Source organism: Saimiri boliviensis, chromosome 9 (genome assembly GCF_048565385.1).
Source record: "Saimiri boliviensis isolate mSaiBol1 chromosome 9, mSaiBol1.pri, whole genome shotgun sequence".
NCBI lineage: Eukaryota > Metazoa > Chordata > Mammalia > Primates > Cebidae > Saimiri > Saimiri boliviensis.
In genome coordinates, this window is record NC_133457.1 from 103029443 (window position 1) to 103050468 (window position 21026).

The 21026-nt window shown below is 41.8% G+C and overlaps 1 protein-coding gene across 2 annotated transcripts in view; it reads left to right on the forward strand.

Annotated features, from left to right (window-relative positions):
- Window positions 1-21026, forward strand: part of DHX35 (DEAH-box helicase 35) — an 83070-nt gene that overhangs the window by 39277 nt on the left and 22767 nt on the right. For both annotated transcript variants that reach the window (XM_003936383.4, XM_074406534.1), the window contains 7 exons: window positions 55-167; window positions 1097-1193; window positions 2078-2236; window positions 4939-5149; window positions 9091-9215; window positions 13662-13716; window positions 18323-18418. In XM_003936383.4, coding sequence (XP_003936432.1) covers window positions 55-167; window positions 1097-1193; window positions 2078-2236; window positions 4939-5149; window positions 9091-9215; window positions 13662-13716; window positions 18323-18418 — 856 coding nt within the window. The remainder of the gene's footprint in view (window positions 1-54; window positions 168-1096; window positions 1194-2077; window positions 2237-4938; window positions 5150-9090; window positions 9216-13661; window positions 13717-18322; window positions 18419-21026) is intronic.

Sequence of the window (21026 nt, forward strand, 5' to 3'; positions counted from 1 at the left end):
ACTATGAACCTTTTTTTCTAAGAGAAATGAAGAATTAATTTTTTTTCTTTTTAGAAATTCCGGGATTTCTTTAACCAAAATGAAACCAGTGATCCAGCAAGGGATACATGTGTGATCCTTACAGTGGAAGGGCGAACATTTCCAGTGGATATCTTTTATCTGCAAAGGTTTGATGGTGCTTGAATTCTTGATGATAGCAATTAGAAAACTTGGCCTCTGATGTACAATGTCAGAACTGCATTTGCTCGCAACTCTAAAGGATGGGGAGGTGCATGTTTTGTGTCCCCTGTCATTGATCTAGAATGTTGTTACCCTGCTTCACATCACTGCTGAATTTAGTTTAAACTCTTCACACTGACGTGCAAGTTTCCATGAGTCTGTGGCCAGTAGCTCAGCCAGAAAGCAAAAGTGGTGAAAGGTTTTAGGGAAGGAAGCTTGATGGTTTTCAGAGCTGGGGTTTACAAGGCTGCCTGTCAGCAGAGGCAGTATTGGTGATTTGACTCATTTGATTTTCAGTTCTCTACATCCCTAGTAAGAAGGCCTGGTTGGCATTTTGGGGAGTAGCCCACTTGGGCAAAGAATGGACAGACCATCCTAATTCCTGTGTTAGTCACTAGACAAACAAGGACCAGGAGCCGGTTCCAGGGACTGATAAATCCAGAGTTGTGCTTGATTTCGGAATCATTTTGTTATATAGCACATCCATCAGGGCCATCCAGCCAACCCACAGATGCTGCTATTGATTAGGCGGGAAAATGGGCTGGGAAGAGCGTGGGCTTCAGCACTGGAACCACAGCTCCCAATTTTCATTGGTCCAACATCTTTGCATGCTGAAGATAGCATATCTATTTGTATGGGTATGTCATTTTATTTCTTTGTAAATAAAGCTAAAAATCATAGTTGACATATAATTATGGATTATTCTTGAATATTAGGTTTGAAAAAAATGAATATTTATTTTATTTATCCATGTACTAATTACCTATTGGGCAGGCCCAAACTCACTTTCATGAGCTTTACTGCCAGATTATTAGGGTAATTGATGTGTATTACCGAGCATATTCTAGTGATGAATTCATCCCATTTGTCTTTTCAGTCCTGTTCCAGATTATATCAAATCAACTGTGGAAACTGTGGTGAAAATTCACCAGACAGAGGGAGACGGAGACATTTTAGCATTTCTTACTGGCCAGGTAATGCCATTGTACCTCCCTGATGAACAGACATGTTAAGACAGCACCAAAATTAATACAGAGCCTTGTTACTTTACTCAGCCATTTATTTCATGTTTTGTTGTATTTCGTGGTTCCATAATTGTGTAAAAAATTGTTTGATTCGGTGTCATTCATCTACCAACTGGATTGTCAGGGATTCTTTAGCTCCTGCCTGTTCTGTCTGCAGAGGGTAAATAAATGTATTTTAAAAGTATTAGCTGGTTCCAAAATAAACTAGGTAATTGACTTAGGGCTATTTTATTTGCCAGAATTGGATACTGCATTAGGTTCTTGGTCCTGCACGCGTGTAGCTGCTGTGTACCTCTTTCCAGTGACACCTTTCCAGCTCATCCTGGAGGTGATAAGTGGCCACATTACTGGAAAAACAACTGAACAGACCCACCTGCTCGCTCAAGGTGGCAGCACCATCTAGACCTGTCCTCCAACTGTCATCTTTTCCACTGCCAAACACTTTCCATGGTTCAGTAATCTTTTTTGGAGAAAGCTTATAGTGATTTTATGTGCTGCAACTTGTCTGTATGCATGAGATGCTTGTTTGACACCGTATATGTATGCTGGGTAAAATAGTCATTGGTTTTATTTATTGAGAACTCTTCCATTCATTGCAGATCATATAGAGGTTTTAGTAACTAATATTATAGTTGCAAAATTTCACCCATTGTCATCATTGTTCATTAGCATTTAATTAAATACCATCCCAGAGTAGAAGTTGATGGCACTGAAATTCTTGGATCTGATCAAAATTAAAATCCAGATCCCAACTTTTATTTTCTTTCAATATGATAAAATGGCATGCTTTAAATTGATCTCAGTTTCTTTGGTTCCTGGTTCGATGTCTTTAGGAAGAGGTAGAAACCGTGGTGTCGATGCTCATCGAGCAGGCTCGAGCACTAGCTCGCACTGGGATGAAGAGACACCTCCGAGTTCTCCCCATGTACGCAGGACTGCCTTCCTTTGAGCAAATGAAAGTGTTTGAAAGGGTGTCACGCAGTGTCAGAAAGGTAAGACTATTCTGATGACCAAGAGTGCCGGCAGCCATCTATAACCATAGTGGTGCTCCTTTGTAACTTGTTTTGCTAAACACAAGATTTCTTTCAGGGTTCTAGGTCCATATTTCTGTGTAGTAGATCTAAAAGCACACAATAAATAATATGTTGTAAAGATTTCTAAACTTGCCCCACTGAAGGGTCACTCTTGACAGTAGTTAGCAGAGCAGGCGACTTCTCTTTTCTTCTCTTCTGCCTTCCTAATATTTCCCACGACACAGGCTTGCTTTGGTGTAGGTGACTGGGGGATTGAGGTCAGTAAGGAGCAATAGAAAGTCCACGTGGTTTCTAAATAATTTGTTTTAAGTATCAGCTTGCCTATTTTAAAGGGCCAAGTTTAAATCAATTAATTCAAGGTGTGGCTTAAAAATGTTTAGCCTTGCCGGGCGCGGTGGCTCACGCCTGTAATCCTAGCACTTTGGGAGGCCGAGGCGGGTGGATCACGAGGTCAAGAGATCGAGACCATCCTGGTCAACATGGTGAAACCCCGTCTCTACTAAAAATACAAAAAATTAGCTGGGCATGGTGGTGTGTGCCTGTAATCCCAGCTACTCAGGAGGCTGAGGCAGGAGAATTGCCTGAACCCAGGAGGCGGAGGTTGCGGTGAGCTGAGATTGCGCCATTGCACTTCAGCCTGGGTAACAAGAGCGAAACTCTGTCTCAAAAAAGAATGGCTTGAACCAGGGAGGCGGAGGCTGCAGTGAGCCAAGATCACACCACTGCACTCCAGGCTGGGCTACAGAGCAAGACTCTGCCTCAAAAAAAAAAAAAAAAAGTAAATAAATAATAAAATAAAATTTATTAAAAAAAAAAAAAATGTTTAGCCTTGAAGTTGGCGTGGGGAAGGGTGTGGTAGAAAGCATTGGTTTGAAGGAGCTGGGAGGCAGCCAGTCTGCCTATTGTTAATGGTCCCCTGGGGCCTGACTCTGGTTTTTCCTTCCATTAGATGAGGACTGCACAGAACCAGCCCAAGGACAGCTTTTACTGTAGTAGCTATTTATCAACAGGTGGCAGAGAATAGAGCAGGTGAGGGATGGTCTGAGGATACACTCTCAATTTCAGACTACTTGGAAGAGGGTGCTCAGCCTCTTGACTATTGGGATAGAGCAACTTGAGTCTGCCCCATTGAACATTAATTACAGCCAGCCAATCAGGAGACCTGGATTCTGCCTCTGAGTTACTATGTGCCCTGGGATGACTGACTTTAACCTCAAATCTCAGTTTTTGCAGCTGTAAAACATAAATAATAACTTTCAGATAGGTGGTTTTATAGCATATCTTAATTCCCAACTACTTAAAAATATTATGAAGATTATTTTATAAAATGTTTATAAAATGATTTTTATAAAATGATTTATAAAATATAAAGCATCTGAAAAAAATTCTAACTGCTATATATGTGTGCCCCCTGCTGCTTAAACCCTCCAGGGGCAGCTCCTGATGTACTGGGAATAAAATGCAAATACCTCATGGTGGCCCAGAGACTATATATGATCTGGTCTCTGCCTCCCTCTGCAACCTCTGTGTACTTTGTATTTTGGCTGCACTGGCTATTTCTCCTTCATTTGAACTGTTTCTTCTTCTCTCTTTTTTTTTTTTTTTTGAGACAGAGTCTCGCTGTGTCACCCGGGCTGGAATGCAGTGATGCAATCTCAGCTCACTGCGACCTCTGCCTCCTGGGTTCAAGCGATTCCCCTTCCTCAGCCTCCTGAGTAGCTGGCACTACAGGTGCGTGCCTCCGTGCCCTGCTAATTTTTTTTTTTTTTATTTTTGGTAGAGACGGGGTTTCACTGTGTTAGCCAGGATGGTCTCTGTCTCCTGACCTTGTGATCCACTCGCCTCAGCCTCCCAAAGTGCTGGGATTAACAGGTGTGAGCCATCGCACCCTGCCAAACTGTTTCTTCTTGGATCTCTGTAGGATTAGGTGCTTCTTGTTACTCAGGTCTCTGCTCAGAATCTTTCACAGAGGCTCTCCCTGGCCAACCAATGTAAGGTAGCATGCCCTATTATTCTAATAACATATAATATACATGTTAAATACTACATCATATCATATTGCCTCATTGTATTAATATTTTCTTTATAATATTTGTTGTACTCTGAAATTATCTTCTTGTTTATGTTTAGCATATCTTCACCCCAACCACTCACACTAGAATATAAGCTCTGGCAGAGCAGGGGCCTTGTCTGTCTTGTTTATCCTACATTCCCAGCACCTTGAACAGTGCCTGGCAAAGTGCACACCCTCAGAAAGTAATTATGATGTGAATGAATAAATGACTATACCTGCACAAGTTGGTAGTGATTTACCTTACTTTGGTTATGCCGAAGGGAAAAACTAACAAATGCTAGGTTCTGATCACTTTATATATTCATTGTATATAGTCCCTTCAGTATCCCTAGGGGAAGTCATAAATCTTACTATGTAGATGAGGAAACTGAGGTTCAGGAGGTTGAGTGACTTATCCAGGGTCACGTGACTGGGGTGGTTCAAACGCAGGGTACCCCCGACTCAGAAACTCACACTCTTTCTAGTATATTAAACTGCCTCTCGCAGATTCTGCAATGTTGGAAGTGTTAAATATGTTAGGATTTTTAGGAGTTTGTTAAAAGCAAAAGAATAAAATGACTTATTCTTTTTTCTGTGGGGAACGTAGGTGATAGTGGCCACCAATGTGGCAGAAACCTCTATCACAATCAGTGGCATTGTGTATGTGATCGACTGTGGCTTTGTGAAACTCCGAGCCTACAATCCCAGGACAGCTATCGAATGCTTGGTGGTGGTGCCAGTGTCCCAGGCATCAGCCAACCAGCGAGCAGGACGTGGTGGTCGTAGTCGCTCGGGAAAATGTTATCGCCTTTATACAGGTTGGTGTGGCTTTCCCTAAGGGTTTTTGACTTTCTCGTAGTCAGCGTTGGCATCAGAGAGCATAGCAAATGTTTATCCCTAATGGTAGAACTTATAAAATACAGGCCTTCCTCACAAGGTCCTGTGTAATCTGACCCCCACTGGCTTCCTCACTCTAAATATGGTGTTTCTTTGCTACTACTTGGGCCTGTGAGTGAGTGCCTGTTTGCCATCCTGTTCTAACCTAACATCTGGGCGCAGGCCTGCGTAGCCTTGTGCCCCTAGGGCATGGGCTGTGTGTCCTGGATCCTGTCTTTTGCCTTTCTTTCTTGACCTAATGTGCTGCTTTTGTATTCCAAGATCCCTTGTGGAGTCTTGTGGAGTCTCACGTTGGATTCCACTTTTACTTCTGGTTCAGAGCATCTTTGCTAAGAAAATGGAAGGTCTGTTCTAAGACTCATTCATAGAAAACAAATAGTTGGTAAACTCCTGCTCTGTGCTGTGTGTCATGCTAGGCTCTGAGGGAACAGAATGAAATTTTGATACTGTCTCAGCCCTTCTGGAGCTTTCTTCCAGCTTGAAGAGAGCCTTACCTACAGACAGTGATGGACCAAGAGCTGCTCTTTCTCTCTCTGCACTTCTCTTTTGTGGGGAATGCTGCTGAGATTTTCCCCAGTTGTCTAGACTCTATTTCCAAGTTATTGTTAATTCCCTTCTCTGTTCAGTATCCATCTGCATTCACTTAACCAGGCCCAGCGTTTTTTGTTTTGTTTCTTCCTGTGTAGCTACCCCTGCGGAAGGTCCAGGGGTTTTAGCTCTGCCATTTGTCTCTTCTTTTCCTTTCTGGTTATCATTGTCCTTGTTCAGTCTTTGATGTTGATCTTTCTTTTAGCAGATGTTTGCAGAGAACCTGCTGCATGCTGGCCATGGTGCCAGAGCTTGGAGATCTGGAGCTAGTAACCATGGTCGGTGGCCACAGTGGCCGACAGTCTCGTGGTGGAGGTAGACCTCAAAACAGATCAGCAAATTATTGTATGATAAGGAGCCATGAAGAATCAGGAGCCTGGAAGCAGAGAGCAGAGGCTTTTCCTTGAGCTGTTTTCTCTTCCCAGCAGATCCTCCTTATCTTTCAAATCCTCTCTCAAATGGCAGTTCCCTCATGAAGCTACCTTAGATGCCTTCTCCCCGCAGCTGGTGTTATCTTTCTGGGGACTTGGAGAACCCATCACAACCAGGGTGATGTTTGAGCCTGATCTTCCTGGCAGTACAGTCCTTATCTAGGTGAAGAGGTGATTGGGGAGATTCAGTTTCAGTGCACGAGGCAGAGGAAGTAGAATGTACACGTACTTGGAGTGAGGGAAGTGGGTTTGGAGCATTCATGGAAGGGAGGGAGTAGACAGAACCCAGGGCCAGAGGCCAAGGGCAACCACTGAAGATGCTAAGAAGGAAGACACAGAGTGGAAAAGGTAGAGCCAGGACTGAAAGGCATATTCTGACATGCAGAGGAGAAGGTTTCAAGACATTTTCTCTTCAAAAATAATTTATTGAGATGAAATTTACATAACACAAAATTAATCAAATTAAAGTGAGCAATTTATTCACAGTGTTGTGTGACCACCACCTCCATCTGGTTTCAGAACATTTCAGTCACTCCAGAGTAAAATCCCTTATGCCTTAAGCAGTTTCTCCCCATTCTTCCTGGCTACCAGCCCCTGGAAATACCAGACTGTGTTATTCTCAATGGATTTCTCTCTTTCGGATATTTCATATAAAGTATCATACAATATGTGACCTTCTATGTCTGGTTTCTTTTACTTAGCATAATGTTTTCAAGGTTTATCTACATCGTAGCATGTACTTCATTCCTTTTTATTACTAATATTCTGTTGTATAGATAAACCACACTTTGTTTATTCATTCATTAGTTGTTGGACATTTGGGCTGTCTTTGCCTTTTGGCTATTGTGAATAGTACTGCTATGAACAAGCATGTCCATGTACTTGAGTACATGTTTTTAATTTGTTTGGCTATTACAGGGTTATGTGTACTTCTATAACTTTTAAGGGGCTCAGTTTACTTTTAAAGAGGTCAGCATTATCTCATGTGCCAAGAAATCATGGACTAAACGTGGACAGGTGGATTTGGGTGAAAAGTCCCTGAATCCCTTTGCCTGAGCAGTTTTAGTGGAAGTGGGGCTGAGGAGGGCCCCTGACTGCCATGAGTGCATTGGTGTCCATCCTGTAGATTTCCAGAGGAGCCTCCAGAAAGTGTTGGTTTGAACAGGGTGCCACCTGCTCAGACCTTTCACAGTTTCTCAAACCATCCAGGACTTTTCCTCAGCTTATCTTCTTCCACTAACCACGACACACTGCTTCCCAGCTGAACTACACAACATGTCCTCTGCAGAGAAACACTTTGGCACCTTTTCCTTGGGCTGTTTACTCTTTGCCCAACAGATTCTTCTTGTCCTTCAAATCCTCCCTCAAGTGGCAGCTCCCTCGTGCAGCTTCCCTAGAGGCCTTCTTCCAGCCACTCTGCTTCTCCTTCCCTGAGCCTCCATTTCTCTGTGGGAGGACCACTCCCTGGGACTTTTCCTATTTCTCCTCCAAGATCAACTGTTTCTGGTCCAGTTCTCAGGCCCCTGAATATCACTGAAGCTTTTCAAGGGGATTGTCTGCAACTCCTACAGCTTCTGGCCCCATGCCTCACACACTTGAGTCCTCAGGAGAACTTGCATGTCATTGAACTTTTAGGAAACACACACTTCCTGTGAGCTTTTCAGCAGGGTGGTCCTCTTATGTGGTAACTTTGCTTCTCTCTTGGTCAGCAATGTGCCTGGAGAAATGGGGTTGTCCTACCAAGAAACTGTATCCCAAATGCTCTTGAAACTAAAGGGAGTATCCTGTTTGGAACTTCCTGCTGTTGCCCGTCATCCAGAACCTTCCAATTAGACCCAATTTGTATCAGTCAGTCCACAGAATATTGGTTGTCTATTTTCTCAAAGAAAACCTTTTTGAAGTTCTTGAGGGATAGTGATATTTCTTCATGGTAGCTTTTGTTTTCTTTTTCTCTAGTTAACTAAAGCTTTATGATCTAACTGGAATTTGGGCAACCCTTGTTTTGTTTAAGAAGGGTGTGCATCAGTTAAAATGTTGACTGATGTGGGAGGTTTTGGTGGGTGGAGCATTCTCTATATAATCCTTAAACTTTCTGAATATACATGAAAATGAGTTAATCTCTTCCTCTTTTTTCCCCACCCTTCCTGCCTAGCTTTTACAAAAAGGCTTTCTTCCGAAGTCTCTTCCCCTTTCACCTCCCTTTCTGTCCTTCCTGTCTTGGGATCTCTGTGTCTTATGATGCTCCCCCTCCGCCCCTTGTAAAGTCACTCTTTCTTCCTGGTGGGGGATGTAAACATTCATTTCTTGGTTTGGAGCAGCATTGGATTCTGGGAACGATACTGTGTTCCTGGCTTGTTGATTTAAAAACTTTGACTTGGGCAATGTTTGCTCTTTGGTCATTTGTTGTATTTCGATTGCTATTTTGGTGATTTATCTTGAAATTGTTCTTTGCTTATATGTGAAGCTCTTGCCTCCTTGACTGACTTACTGTACCCTAAACAGAGATGGTGGCAACTGGGAACTGACGTGGTTCAGCAAATACTTGTTGGTTTGATTTGATGTTTTGCTGACAAAAAAAAAAAATTAAAAAACAGAATTTTAAAGTAAAAAGATTAAGTTTTATAAAGATGTATTCAGATATAGTTATCTAAGGCATTTTAAAAATAGAATGGTCTTTCCTAAGTATTAAAAAACTTCATGTCATATTATCATGTGCATCTGCTTCTAGAATCCTAGAGCCAGCCCCTTGTTCAACATAGAGAAGAAAAGTTGTCCCTTTGGCATAGTGATTGCATTTGATTGTGACATGTGGTTCCCAAACAGTTCTGATTTCCTATCCTCAGAGGAAGCCTTTGACCAGTTGCCTCAGTCTACAGTTCCTGAGATGCAGCGTAGTAATTTGGCACCTGTCATCCTGCAGCTGAAAGCACTAGGAATTGACAATGTCCTCAGGTTCCACTTCATGTCGGTAAGTCCTGCCTGCTGTCTGGGGCCATAGGGAGGCTAGAGAGCTCACAGGGGGATGTCAGGACACTGTCGTAGGGCATGCCATCTTTCTTTTTCTTCCCTACTCAGGTCATGTGTTGTGTGTCTGCTTTGCACCAGGCCCTGTGCAGGACGTAGGGGAAAACAGCCAGACAAGGTAGCCGCAATTCCTATTCTTAATAGTTCCTGTTCTTGTCTGCTGGGGGATAGAGACAAGTAAGTGGGTCATTAGAGAGCAGTGTGCCCAGGGCTCTGAGAGACAAAGGAAGGGCCCCTGGCTTAGTTAGTCATGTCCCAGTGAAACCTGAAACCCAAGTAATCTCACCAGGTTAGGAGGGGTGGAGAGTTCCAGGACAGCTAGTCTTTGTACAGGTCTAGATGCAGCAGTGCTATGATTGGGGGATCCTGGAGGGTTTCGATAGAGCTGCAGGAAGACACTTGTGTCTGATTGCTTCCTGAGATGATTTCTAGGAGTGGAATGACTGGGTCAAAGGGCCATAGTCCTGTTGAGGGTCCTGTAACATGGCCGGATTGCTTTACTGATGTCAACTGTAACAGTGCATAATGCCCACCTTGTGGTCCTTCCATTGCACCATGTTATCTTCTTTTAGTTTTGCTGATTTGATTGGCCAGAGAGAGAGAGAGAGGATATTATTTTTATTATAATTATTTTTAAATTTCTCATATGGTAGATTTGTCTAAAAACATTAGTTTATATTTCTTCTGAATTGTTAAGCTATTTATCTGTTACTATTTGTGTCTATTAGATTTTCAAGAGTCGAGTCCTTTGAATATTAAAGACATTAATCTTTGTAACATTTCTTACAAATATTTCTTTGTCTGTAATATTTCTTACATTCTACACATATTCCCAGTAATCTGTTTTTGCCTTTATGGTTTCTTTGGTTATTATTATTTTTTTTTGAGAGTCTCACTCTGTCACCTAGGCTGGAGTGCAGTAGTGCCATCTTGGCTCACTGCAACCTCTGCCTCCTGGGCTCAGGTGATTCTCGTGCCTCAGCCTCCTGAGTAGCTGGGATTACAGGTGTGTACCACCACACACACAAGGCTAATTTTTTTTTTTATTTTTAGTAGAAAGAGGGTTTTGCCTTGTTGCCCAGGCTGGTCTCAAACTCCTAATATCAGGTGACCTAAGGTCAGAATTCTTGGATAGTAAAAGTTCCTAATGTCATATGTCATAGTAAACGAGGTGAATGAAAGAATAGAACATACAAATGTCAACTCTCCCGAAGAAAACTGTGTACTTACCATAAATATAGAGAAAATGGACCCTTTGATTATCAGTGTAGAGTAGAAGATTATTATAAAGAAAAGATAAATAGGCTGAGCCTGGTGGCTCGTGCCTGTAATCCCAGCACTTTGGGAGGCTGAGACAGGGGATCACTTGAAGTCAAGACTTCAAGACCAGCCTGGCCAAGATGGTGAAACCCCATCTCTACTAAAAATACAAAAAATTAGCCAGGCATGGTGGCAGGCACCTATAGTCCCAGCTACTTGGGAGTCCGAGGCAGGAGAAATGCTTGAATCCTGAAGGCGAAGGTTGCAGTGAGCTGAGGTTGTGCCACTGCACTTCAGCATAGGCAATAGAGCAACACTCTTTCTTTAAAAAAAAAAGAAAAGAAAAGAAAAGATAAACAGCATGTGCTGATTTAAAGGATTATCAAAGGCGCCACATGTAAAATTAAAGGAAAACATGCAGTGACAGAAATGACAGATGAATGTCTCAAAAAATGGTTTTTATACATACGTCATTCACAGTAAATATTCACTAAATAAAGCTAAAGAAAAGAAACAGCACAAATTCAGATTGTAACTATCATTAGGACATGTTGAGCTTCTCTAGGAGAGATGTGAGTGCACAATAATACAGCTATAAAGAATTACTTTACACTAATTTTTTTTTTTTCCTTTTTTTTGAGACAGAGTCTCACTCACTCTGTCACCCAGGCTGGAGTGTAGTCGTGCAGTCTTAGCTCACTGCAACCTTCGCCTCCTGGGTTCAAGCAATTTTTGTGTCTCAGCCTCTCAAGTAGGTGGGACTACAGGCAAGAGCCACCACATTCAGCTAATTTTTTGTATTTTTAGTAGAGACAGGGTTTTGCCGTGTTAGTCAGGATGGTCTTGAAAACCTGACCTAAGGTGATCTACCTGCCTTGGCCTCCCAATGTACTGGGATTACAGGTGTGAGCCACCGTTCCTGGCCAACTTTACACTAATTAAATAATCAACTATAAATAAAAATGGTGAAATCCAAAACCGCCACAATTTGGGAAAGTAAATTTCTCCCATGCTGCTCATGGTTTTCGACTGTTTCTGTCCTCATGGAGGACTTTCTGACAATATTGAATGAGCCGTAGAAATGCCTACTATTTCTTCTCATAAAAATTTCTCCTGAAAAAATAATTTGGAAGAAGAAAAAAAGCTTACATATATGATAATACTTATAGCATTTATATTAAATTTTAAAATATAAATAAAATCATAGCAAAACTTTTGGACAGTTGAAAAATGAAAAAAGATATATAAATTTATCTTCACATATTTCCTTCTGGTTATTATCCCTTGAAATTGTGGTTTTTATGATTGAAATTAACAGGGTGCATATAATTTTGTATATTTAGCGATGTCATTTACAATGCTGAAAAACTGGAAACAACTCAATTACCCAGTAATAAGAAAATTGACTTCTTTATGGAGTATGATTGTCATAGAGTATTAGGCAGCTATCCCAAGTATTTACTGTGAAGTTAGTTTGGGTACACGAAACAGTGGAAACAGAAAAACTTGTAGTAAGAAGACCGCACTAAAACTATACATACACAGTAATTCCAGATATATTAAATCAGTGTTGCTGTATTATCCCAAATCAGTTGAGGTCATGGAGAAATACTGATGAATGTGATTAGATGAAAATACTATAGATAAGATGTCTGTGGGGAGGGGGATAATTTTTTTTCTTAATTAACTGGAAATCAGGCCAGGAATTTAGTTAGAGAGGACCTTGTTTTTTCTGTAATTCTCTAAAACTTAGTTCAGAGATTGCTATTCCTGTTATCTCATGCACTCTCAGTGTAAAGGATTCCAGAGCATTTTAGCTCATTCATTTAGGTGTTGTCCATTTTGCCTCTTTGTAGAGAAAGATGTTGTAGGTGCCAGGGAAGGACTAGTGGATCATTTACATGATTTGCTCAGTGGTGATTTGTTGAATCCTCTCTGTGTCATGAATCCAGGTTTAGTTCCTGCCCTTGTAAGTGTGTTCACCTGTGTGTACAGTCACTGCAACTTTTTAAAAAGTTTAACTTTGGTCTTTGGCCAAGAGAGTAGGGGCGGTAGACTGGGAAGAACGGGGCCTGAATTCAGCTTTGCCACCAACTGCCTATATGACCATGTTCAAATGTCTTTTCCTATTACAATTCACTTTCCTCATCTGTACAACTGAGCTAAAACAATGTGGCAATTAAAATACATTTGTTACGTGAATGCATTTAGAAAAAAACACTGTGGATTTAGGAAAAAAATGCATTTAGAAAACATGCTATGCAGTTTTAAAAAGTCCTATAATACTATTACCTGGCTTATTAGAAACCACATAATTTAGAGAAAAAAAATGATGCCTGACACTTAAGTGCTCAGTAAAGATTTCTGGAAGGAAAGGAGGTAAAGATCTGGAAAATCGGACTGAGGGTCACAACATCAGCTTTGCTTATGAACTTTAGGTTCTCTAGAACTCTCTATTATTTTTGAAATTCAAATTCAATATATGTTGCAGTTTTCCAGACAGGGATTAAGAAAAAACAAATTCAGCATGTGTTATTTGCCCATCATGGGGCCAGATGTGGGTCTCTGGGTGACACAAAGATAAATTATCCCTGAGCCTGGAGTGCTGCAGTATTCTGGGGCCCCAGTGTGGTAGAAGGTTGAGTCTGGAAAGTAAAAATTAGAAATGTCTCAGGAGAGTTTAAGGAAAATTAAGAGATAGTTTAAGATAGGGACCTATCATGTCTGATGGAGGGGAGGATGAGGGAGCGTTTCAATGGGAGATGTTTCATCAACCTGAGCCTTAAAGGTCAAGCAGTACAAGGGTGTCTAGAAGGATAGGAAGGGCATTTCCAGTAGGTTTAGTTCCTGCCCTTGTACGTGTGTTCACCTGTGTGTATAGCCACTGCAACTTTTTAAAAAGTTTAACTTTGGTCTTTGGCCAAGAGAGTAGGGGCGGTAGACTGGGAAGAACGGGGCCTGAATTCAGCTTTGCCACCAACTGCCTATATGACCAGCATGAGCAGCAATGTGGAGGCTGGGGAGAAGGGGGCATGCTAGAGGGGAGAGTGCATTTGAGAAGGAAATAGCCACATTTTAATGTTTGTTGCCCAAATAAATTGATTTAGGAAGATTTTTATGTTTTTTACAGCCCCCTCCAGCACAGTCGATGGTTCAAGCCTTGGAGTTACTGTATGCTCTGGGAGGTATACCAATTTCTTTCTTACCATTCTCTCTTATTATTATGTATTCTCTTTTGCTATGTTAATGAGGTCGTATTCACTTTAGGGCTCTTAGCATCTTCAGGAATGGGATTGGTTTTCCCCATGTGTATAATCCCCTTAATGATACTTTATTGAAATAGGAAGTTGGGACCGTAGTTAGACACATGAAAGCCGATGATGACAGCCAGTATGTAAAACATGGCAGTTTGTCAGAAGCTATTAAGAAGAATCACCAGGGCCACACTCCTAGGAGATGTCTAGCGATCAGCAGTTCCCTACCAGGATGTCAGCTCTTAACCTCCCCAGACCTTTTCCTCCACCCAGCAACCACATCCTGAATCTGTGGCTCGGTGTCCTCTCCCTAAATCCTCTTCATTTCATTTCTGGAGTTGCTTATGGAGACCTGGGGACATTATCAGCTTCTAGTATTGTTTGGGCAAGAAAATACCATGTTATGGGGGAGCTTCTGGTTGCTTGTTGATTGAAAATGTGTTAGGGTGGTGCAAAAATAATTATGTTTTTTTGCCATTGAAAGTAATGGCAAAAACTGCAATTGCTTTTGCACCAACCTTGATAGCATTTATCTTGACATAGAGAAAATCATAGCCAGAATTCACCTCTTCAGGAAGTATTGTCTCTTCTGTGACTGGTACCCCAAGTGAATGTAATTTCCAATTTGGAATTAAGTTTTAGTGGAGATTTTGTTTTATGAGATTTATTTTGAGTGCTACTTAAAAAAAAATAGCTTTATTGAAGTGTCATTTATATAACATACAATTCACTCATTTACAATGTACAAATTCAGTAGCTTTTAGTATATTCTCAGGGTTGTGCAACCATCACCACAATCTAATTGTGAGTGTATTCATCACCCAAAAAGAAATCTTTACCCATTGGCATTCAACTTCTCATTCTCTTTCCCCTCAGTCCCCCAGCCCAAGGCAACCATTTATCTGGCTCCATCTCTATAGATACTTTTTATCTCTGTAGGTGTTCCTTTTCTGGAGATTTCACGTAAATGGAATTGTATAATATGTGGTCTTTTGTGATTGGCTTCTGTCTCCGTCTGTCTTGTGTTGCCATAACAGGGTACTTTCTAAAGACTTTTATTTAGAAATTATTTTTTTCTCCACCCAACAACCACATCCTGAATTTGTGGCTCAGTGATGGGTAATTTCTAAGGAGGTTTATTTGGCTCATGATTCAGTTGGCTGAAAGCTCCAAGATTAGGCAGCTGTATTTGGGGAGGGCCTCAGCCTGCTTCCATTCAAGGTGGAAAGCAAAAGTTGAGTGGGTTAGTGCAGAGATGGCATGGCAAGAGAGGAAGCCAGAGAGAGAAACTGAGGAAGCCAGGCTCTTTTAAGAAGCTGCTCTCGCTGGGCGTGATGGCTCAAGCCTGTAATCCCAGCACTTTGGGAGGCCAAGGCGGGTGGATCACGAGGTCAAGAGATCGAGACCATCCTGGTCAACATGGTGAAACCCCGTCTCTACCAAAAGTACAAAAAATTAGCTGGGCATGGTGGCACGTGCCTGTAATCCCAGCTACTCAGGAGGCTGAGGCAGGAGAATTGCCTGAACCCAGGAGGCGGAGGTTGCGGTGAGCCGAGATCGCACCATTGCACTCCAGCCTGGGTAACAAGAGCGAAACTCTGTCTCAAAAAAAAAAAAAAAAAAAAAGAACCTGCTCTCATGGGATCTAATCCATTACTCGCCCTGGGTAAGGGCATTAAACTGTTCATGAGGTATAACCCCCATGACCCATACACCTCCCACTAGGCCCCACTTCCCAACACTGCCACATTGTGGATCAAACTGCATCATGAGCTTTGGTGGGGACAAACCACGTACAAACCATAGCAGCTTCTTTTCATTTAGTGTGTTGTTGCCCAGGTTTCTTCATGTTGTAGCTTATATTCGTATCCCTTTTTATTGCTGAATAATATTCTGTTGTATAGATATACCACATGTTTTTTTATCCATTCATTAGTTGATGGGCATTTGGGTTGTTTCCACTTTTTGGCTAATATAAATAATGCTGCTATGAAAATTAGCATATAAATCTGGTTTTGGTGGACATTCCCACCAGCAGTGTATGGAGAATTCCTGTTTTTCCACATCATTGCCAATGCTTGTAATTGTCTTTTGTGTTAGAGCCGTCCTAGTGGGTATAAAATGGTATCTCTTGGTATCTCTTGGTTTTGATTGCCTTTCCCTGATGAGTCATGATATTGGGCACCTTTTCATGTGTTTGCTGCCCATTTGTAAATCTTCTTTGGAGAAAAGTCTGTTCAAATCCTTTGTCCATTTTTGTTTGTGCTATTGTCTTTTTAAAAAATCGAGTTGAAGCTCTTTATGTATTCTGGGCACATATTCTTATCAGATATATGGTTTGTAAATATTTCTCCCATTTCTGTGGTTTGGCTTTTTTTTTTTTTTCTGAGATGGAGTTTCGCTCATTATCCAGGCTGGAATGCAATGGCGTGATCTCAGCTCACCGCAACCTCCGCCTCCTGGGTTCAGGCAATTTTCCTGCCTCAGCCTCCTAAGTAGCTGGGATTACAGGCACGTGCCACCATGCCCAGCTAATTTTTTTGTATTTTTTTAGAAGAGACAGGGTTTCACCATGTTGGCCAGGATGGTCTTGATCTCTTGACCTCGTGATCCACCCACCTCGGCCTCCCAAAGTGTTGGGATTACAGGCGTGAGCCACCACGCCCGGCCCTGGTTTGGCTTTTTCTTATATGTACTTATTTTTTACTTATTAGTGTGGTTTGCAATACAAAAATTTTAAGTTTTGGTGTAGTTGAGTTTATCTATATTTTTCTTTTGTTATGTGTGCTCTTGGTGTCAAGTCCAAGAAACTTGCCTAACCCATAGTCATTAAGATCTTCCCCTAGGTTTTGTAGCTTTGGCCCTTACATTAGGTCTGATCCATTTTGAGTTACTTTTTTGGTGTGGAGTGAGGTAGGGGGTCCATCTTTATTCATTATGTTGATTTTACTTATCTGTGAACAGCCAATTACTGATTTAAAAGATCTTCAGTGTTTTAAAAGACCTTCAACTGGATTTACATAAGATCAGCCTGGAGTGAATGTGTGTTGGAGAAGAGTGGAGAAGGTTTCCACCCCCTCTTCTCAAATACATAATAGGAACTTGAAAGCAGGTTTCCTGGGCAAATATGTCATGAGGATGAGAGAATGTTGACAGCATAGGAGTTTTTTATTTGGGCTGGTTTTTCTCAAGTCAAACAGAATGAAATTTAAAATATTTCTTTTTTCTTCAATACCCTAAATAAGCTGGAAAATGTAGAGGGAGCCCCCAGCTTAATTTAATTTCAAGCTGAATTATTACCTTTAAAGAGATGTCTTACTGAGCTCTGCCTTACTCTGAGCTCTTATGGCATTTAAGTAGTAAAACAGTAGTCTATACTTGGAGGTCTTGGGAATCCAATACCTGGATTTTGGCAAATAGTAGAGGGCAAGGAGGGCAGGCGGGGAGTTGAAGGAGTCAGCCCAGTTCAGCAAAATGCCCAGGAGGCAGTCACATGAACTGTTCTGATGTTGGCACCAGAGGGATCTGGGTTAGTGTTTAGATTCCAAGTTGCTGGCCTTGTAGTTGCTCATTGTCTTAGTCTGTTTTCATGCTGCTAATAAATATGCTCATTGTCTTAGTCTGTTTTCATGCTGCTAATAAAGAGGTATTCAAGATTGGGTAATTTATAAAGGAAAGAGGCTTAATGGACCCACAGTTCCACATGGCTCGGGAGGCCTCACAGTCTTGGAAGAGCAAAGGCATGTCTTGCATGGCAGTAGGCAAGAGAACTTGTGTAGGGGAACTCCCATTTATAAAACCATCAGATCTTGTGAGACGTATTCATTATCACGAGAACCGTATGGGGGAGACTACCCTGTGATTCAGTTATCTCCACCTGGTCCTGCCCTTGACATTCGGGGATTGTTACAATTCAAGGTGAGATTTGGGGGGGGGACACAGCCAAACAATATCACTCATGTAGTGTGAGAAGGGCCTGGGACACGGGATGCCATTGACGTGCTTCTGGCACATCTGTGGCCTCTCAGGTGCTGGAGGTAGAAGAAAGTCCAGACAGTGACTGAGAGGGCAAGTGGGTGCAGAGAATCAGGAGATTGCAGGGGGCAGCGGGGAGCAGGAGCTGGGGAAGAGTAGTTCCAAGAAGCAGTGGCCAGCAGAGCCAAGTGCTGTTGTTACAGAGTCGTTAGGTTCTTCGGTTGTTAGGTTCTTGGGAAGAGCGGTCTCTTTGGAGGAGTGGAAACAGGTAAGGCTGCTGCAGATTGAGGAAAGGGTATGAGCAGAAGAAGGCTGCAGGGACATTTCCTTATAATTAAATCCTTCAATAGAAGTCATTAGAAGTATTTCAAGAGCTCAGTGGAGATCTTTTCTTCTTTTAATGTAACAGCTCTCTAGTGTCAAATGGAGTTTGGTAGTGCATGAATCATCTTTTAGATACTTTTTCTTTTTAGCATACGTTATCTTTTATTCTCTCAACAACTATAGGCCTTCCAACACAATGGTACCTGCCTTCTGATTTCTTTTGTTATTCTTATGGCAGGTCTGGACAAAGACTGTCGCCTGACTGAACCGCTTGGCATGAGAATAGCAGAGTTTCCTTTGAATCCTATGTTTGCCAAAATGCTTCTTGAATCAGGTAGGTAGAGCCTGATAGCTTGAATTGATTTTATTTGGACTGTCAGAGGTGTTGTTTACCTGAATTCTGAGCACTGTGGGGAAGAGGGTAGAATATGCTAAAAAAGTATATATATTTATCTATAACATAACATTTATTGTTTTAACCATTTTAAATGTATAGTTCTGTAATACGAAGTACATTCACATTGTTATGCAGCCATCAGCACCATCCATTTCTAGAACTTTTTCCATCTTCAACATTGAAACTCCGTACCTGATAAACACAAATTCCTTGTTCTCTCCTCCACCACTGCTTTCTGTCTCTATGAATTTGACCACTTTAAGAACCTTAAGAAGGGCCGGGCGCGGTGGCTCAAGCCTGTAATCCCAGCACTTTGGGAGGCCAAGGCGGGTGGATCACGAGGTCAGGAGATTGAGACCATCCTGGTCAACATGGTGAAACCCCGTCTCTACTAAAAATACAAAAAATTAGCTGGGCATGGTGGCGCATGCCTGTAATCCCAGCTACTCAGGAGGCTGAGGCAGGAGAATTGCCTGAACCCAGGAGGCGGAGGTTGCGGTGAGCCGAGATCGCGCCATTGCACTCCAGCCTGGGTAACAAGAGCAAAAACTCCGTCTAAAAAAGAAAAAAAAAAAAAAAAAAAAAAAAAACCTTAAGAAGCGCAGTCACACAGCGTTTGTCCTTTGTGTCTCTTTTTTCTGTTAGCATAATGTCTTCCAGGTTCATTCATGTTGTAGGATGTGTTAAAGTTGTCTTCATTTTTAAGGAGAAGTAGGATTGTATTGGATGTCTGTACCAGGTTCTGTTTATTCATCTTTTGACAGCTGGTCGCTCCTAACGTTTGGCTATTGTGAATAATGCTGCTATGAGCATGGATACAAATATCTGTTTGAGTTCCTGCTTTTACGGTTTTTGAGTATATAGCCAGAAGTGAAATTACTAAATTATATAATTCTTTAATTTAAAAAAAATTGATTAATTGACAAATAATAATTGTATATATTTATGAGATACAGTGTATTTTATGTATATGTTGTAGAAAGATTCAGTCAAGCAAAGTAACATATTTGCCAGCTCACCAGCTTATCATTTTTTTGTGCTAAGAATGTTAAAATTCTATTCTTGTAGCAATTTTGAAATAAACAATACATTATTATTAACTGTGGTCACCATGTAGTGCAATAGATCACTAAAACCCATTTCTCCAGTCTAACTGAAACTTTGTATCCTTTGATTAACACCTCCCTTTTCTCCATTCACCTCCCTGACACAGGGGATCTCCTAGCCTCTGGTAGCCACTTTTCTACTCTGTTTCCATGAGATTGACTTTTTTAAATTCCATATATAAGTGAGCTCATACAGTGTTTGTCTTTCTGTGCCTGCCTTATTTCACTTGCATAATGTCCTCCAGTTCCATTTATGCTATTGTGAATGACAGCGCTTTCTTCTTTTTTTTTCAGGCTGTATAGTATTTCATTGTGTGTGTACATATTTATGTATACCACATTTTCTTTCTTTCTTTTGTTTTTTGTTTTTTTTTTTTGAGACAGAGTCTTGCTCTGTCACCCAGGCTGGAGTGCAGTGGCACAATCTCGGCTCACTACAACTTCCGCCTCCCAGGTTCAAGTAATTCTCTGCCTCAGCCTCCTGAGTAGCTGGGATTACAGGTGCCCACCACCACGCCGAGCTAATTTTTTGTATTTTTAGTAGAGACGGGGTTTCACCATGTTGGCCAGACTGGTCTTAAACTTCTGTCCTAAGGTGATCCGCCTGCCTCGGCCTCCCAAAGTGGTGGGATTATAGGCATGAGCCATGATACCCAGCCAAGAAACAAGATTCTAAGTATAGGCTGGGGAAATGCATCATTCATTAAGTGGGAGGTAGTGGGGAGATGGGACACGCAGTGCAATGTGCTCTGCCTTGCACCCTGGAGTGGTAATTGCTGCTGACTCTGTTTCCAGCTGCTCCTGTGTGCTCCAGCAGCCCCCATCGTACTTTGCTGGTCTAGTTATGCCTTGGACTTCGCAGCTGAGATGAGCCCTTTTGAGAAGGAAGCTATTTCAGAGAAGGAGTCAGGAGCAGAGAAACAGCAGAAGGGCCACAGCCAGCCACTCATTCCCTGCCCCCTTTCCCTCTCTGACTTCCTGCCAGGATTCTAGATGTTCCCACAGGAAGGTAGGGAGCGGATGTGGAGCTGACCTGCCCTTAGTGATGGGGTCAGTCTTGACAGTCAGATTCCCCTGTATTTCAGCTGCAGAGGGCACTAACTCCTCCTTTTTTAGAGTCCTTCAAGGCTGCTGTTCATCTGGGCTACATATGGGACTTCGCATTTGGCTGACTGAAATATTTATGTACTATAAACTTTATTTTATTTTTATTTTTCTGAGAGAGGGTCTCACTCTATCACCCTGTCTGGAGTGCAGTGGCGTGAACTTGGCTCACTGTAGCCTTGATCTTCTGGCTTTAAGCAATCCTCCTGAGTAGCTGCTGGACCACAGGCACCTACCACTATGCTGAATTTTAAAATTTTTTGTAGAGATGAGGTTTTGCCATGTTGCCCAGGCTTATATACTATAAACTTTAAAAGTTAAGTATAGAAAAAATA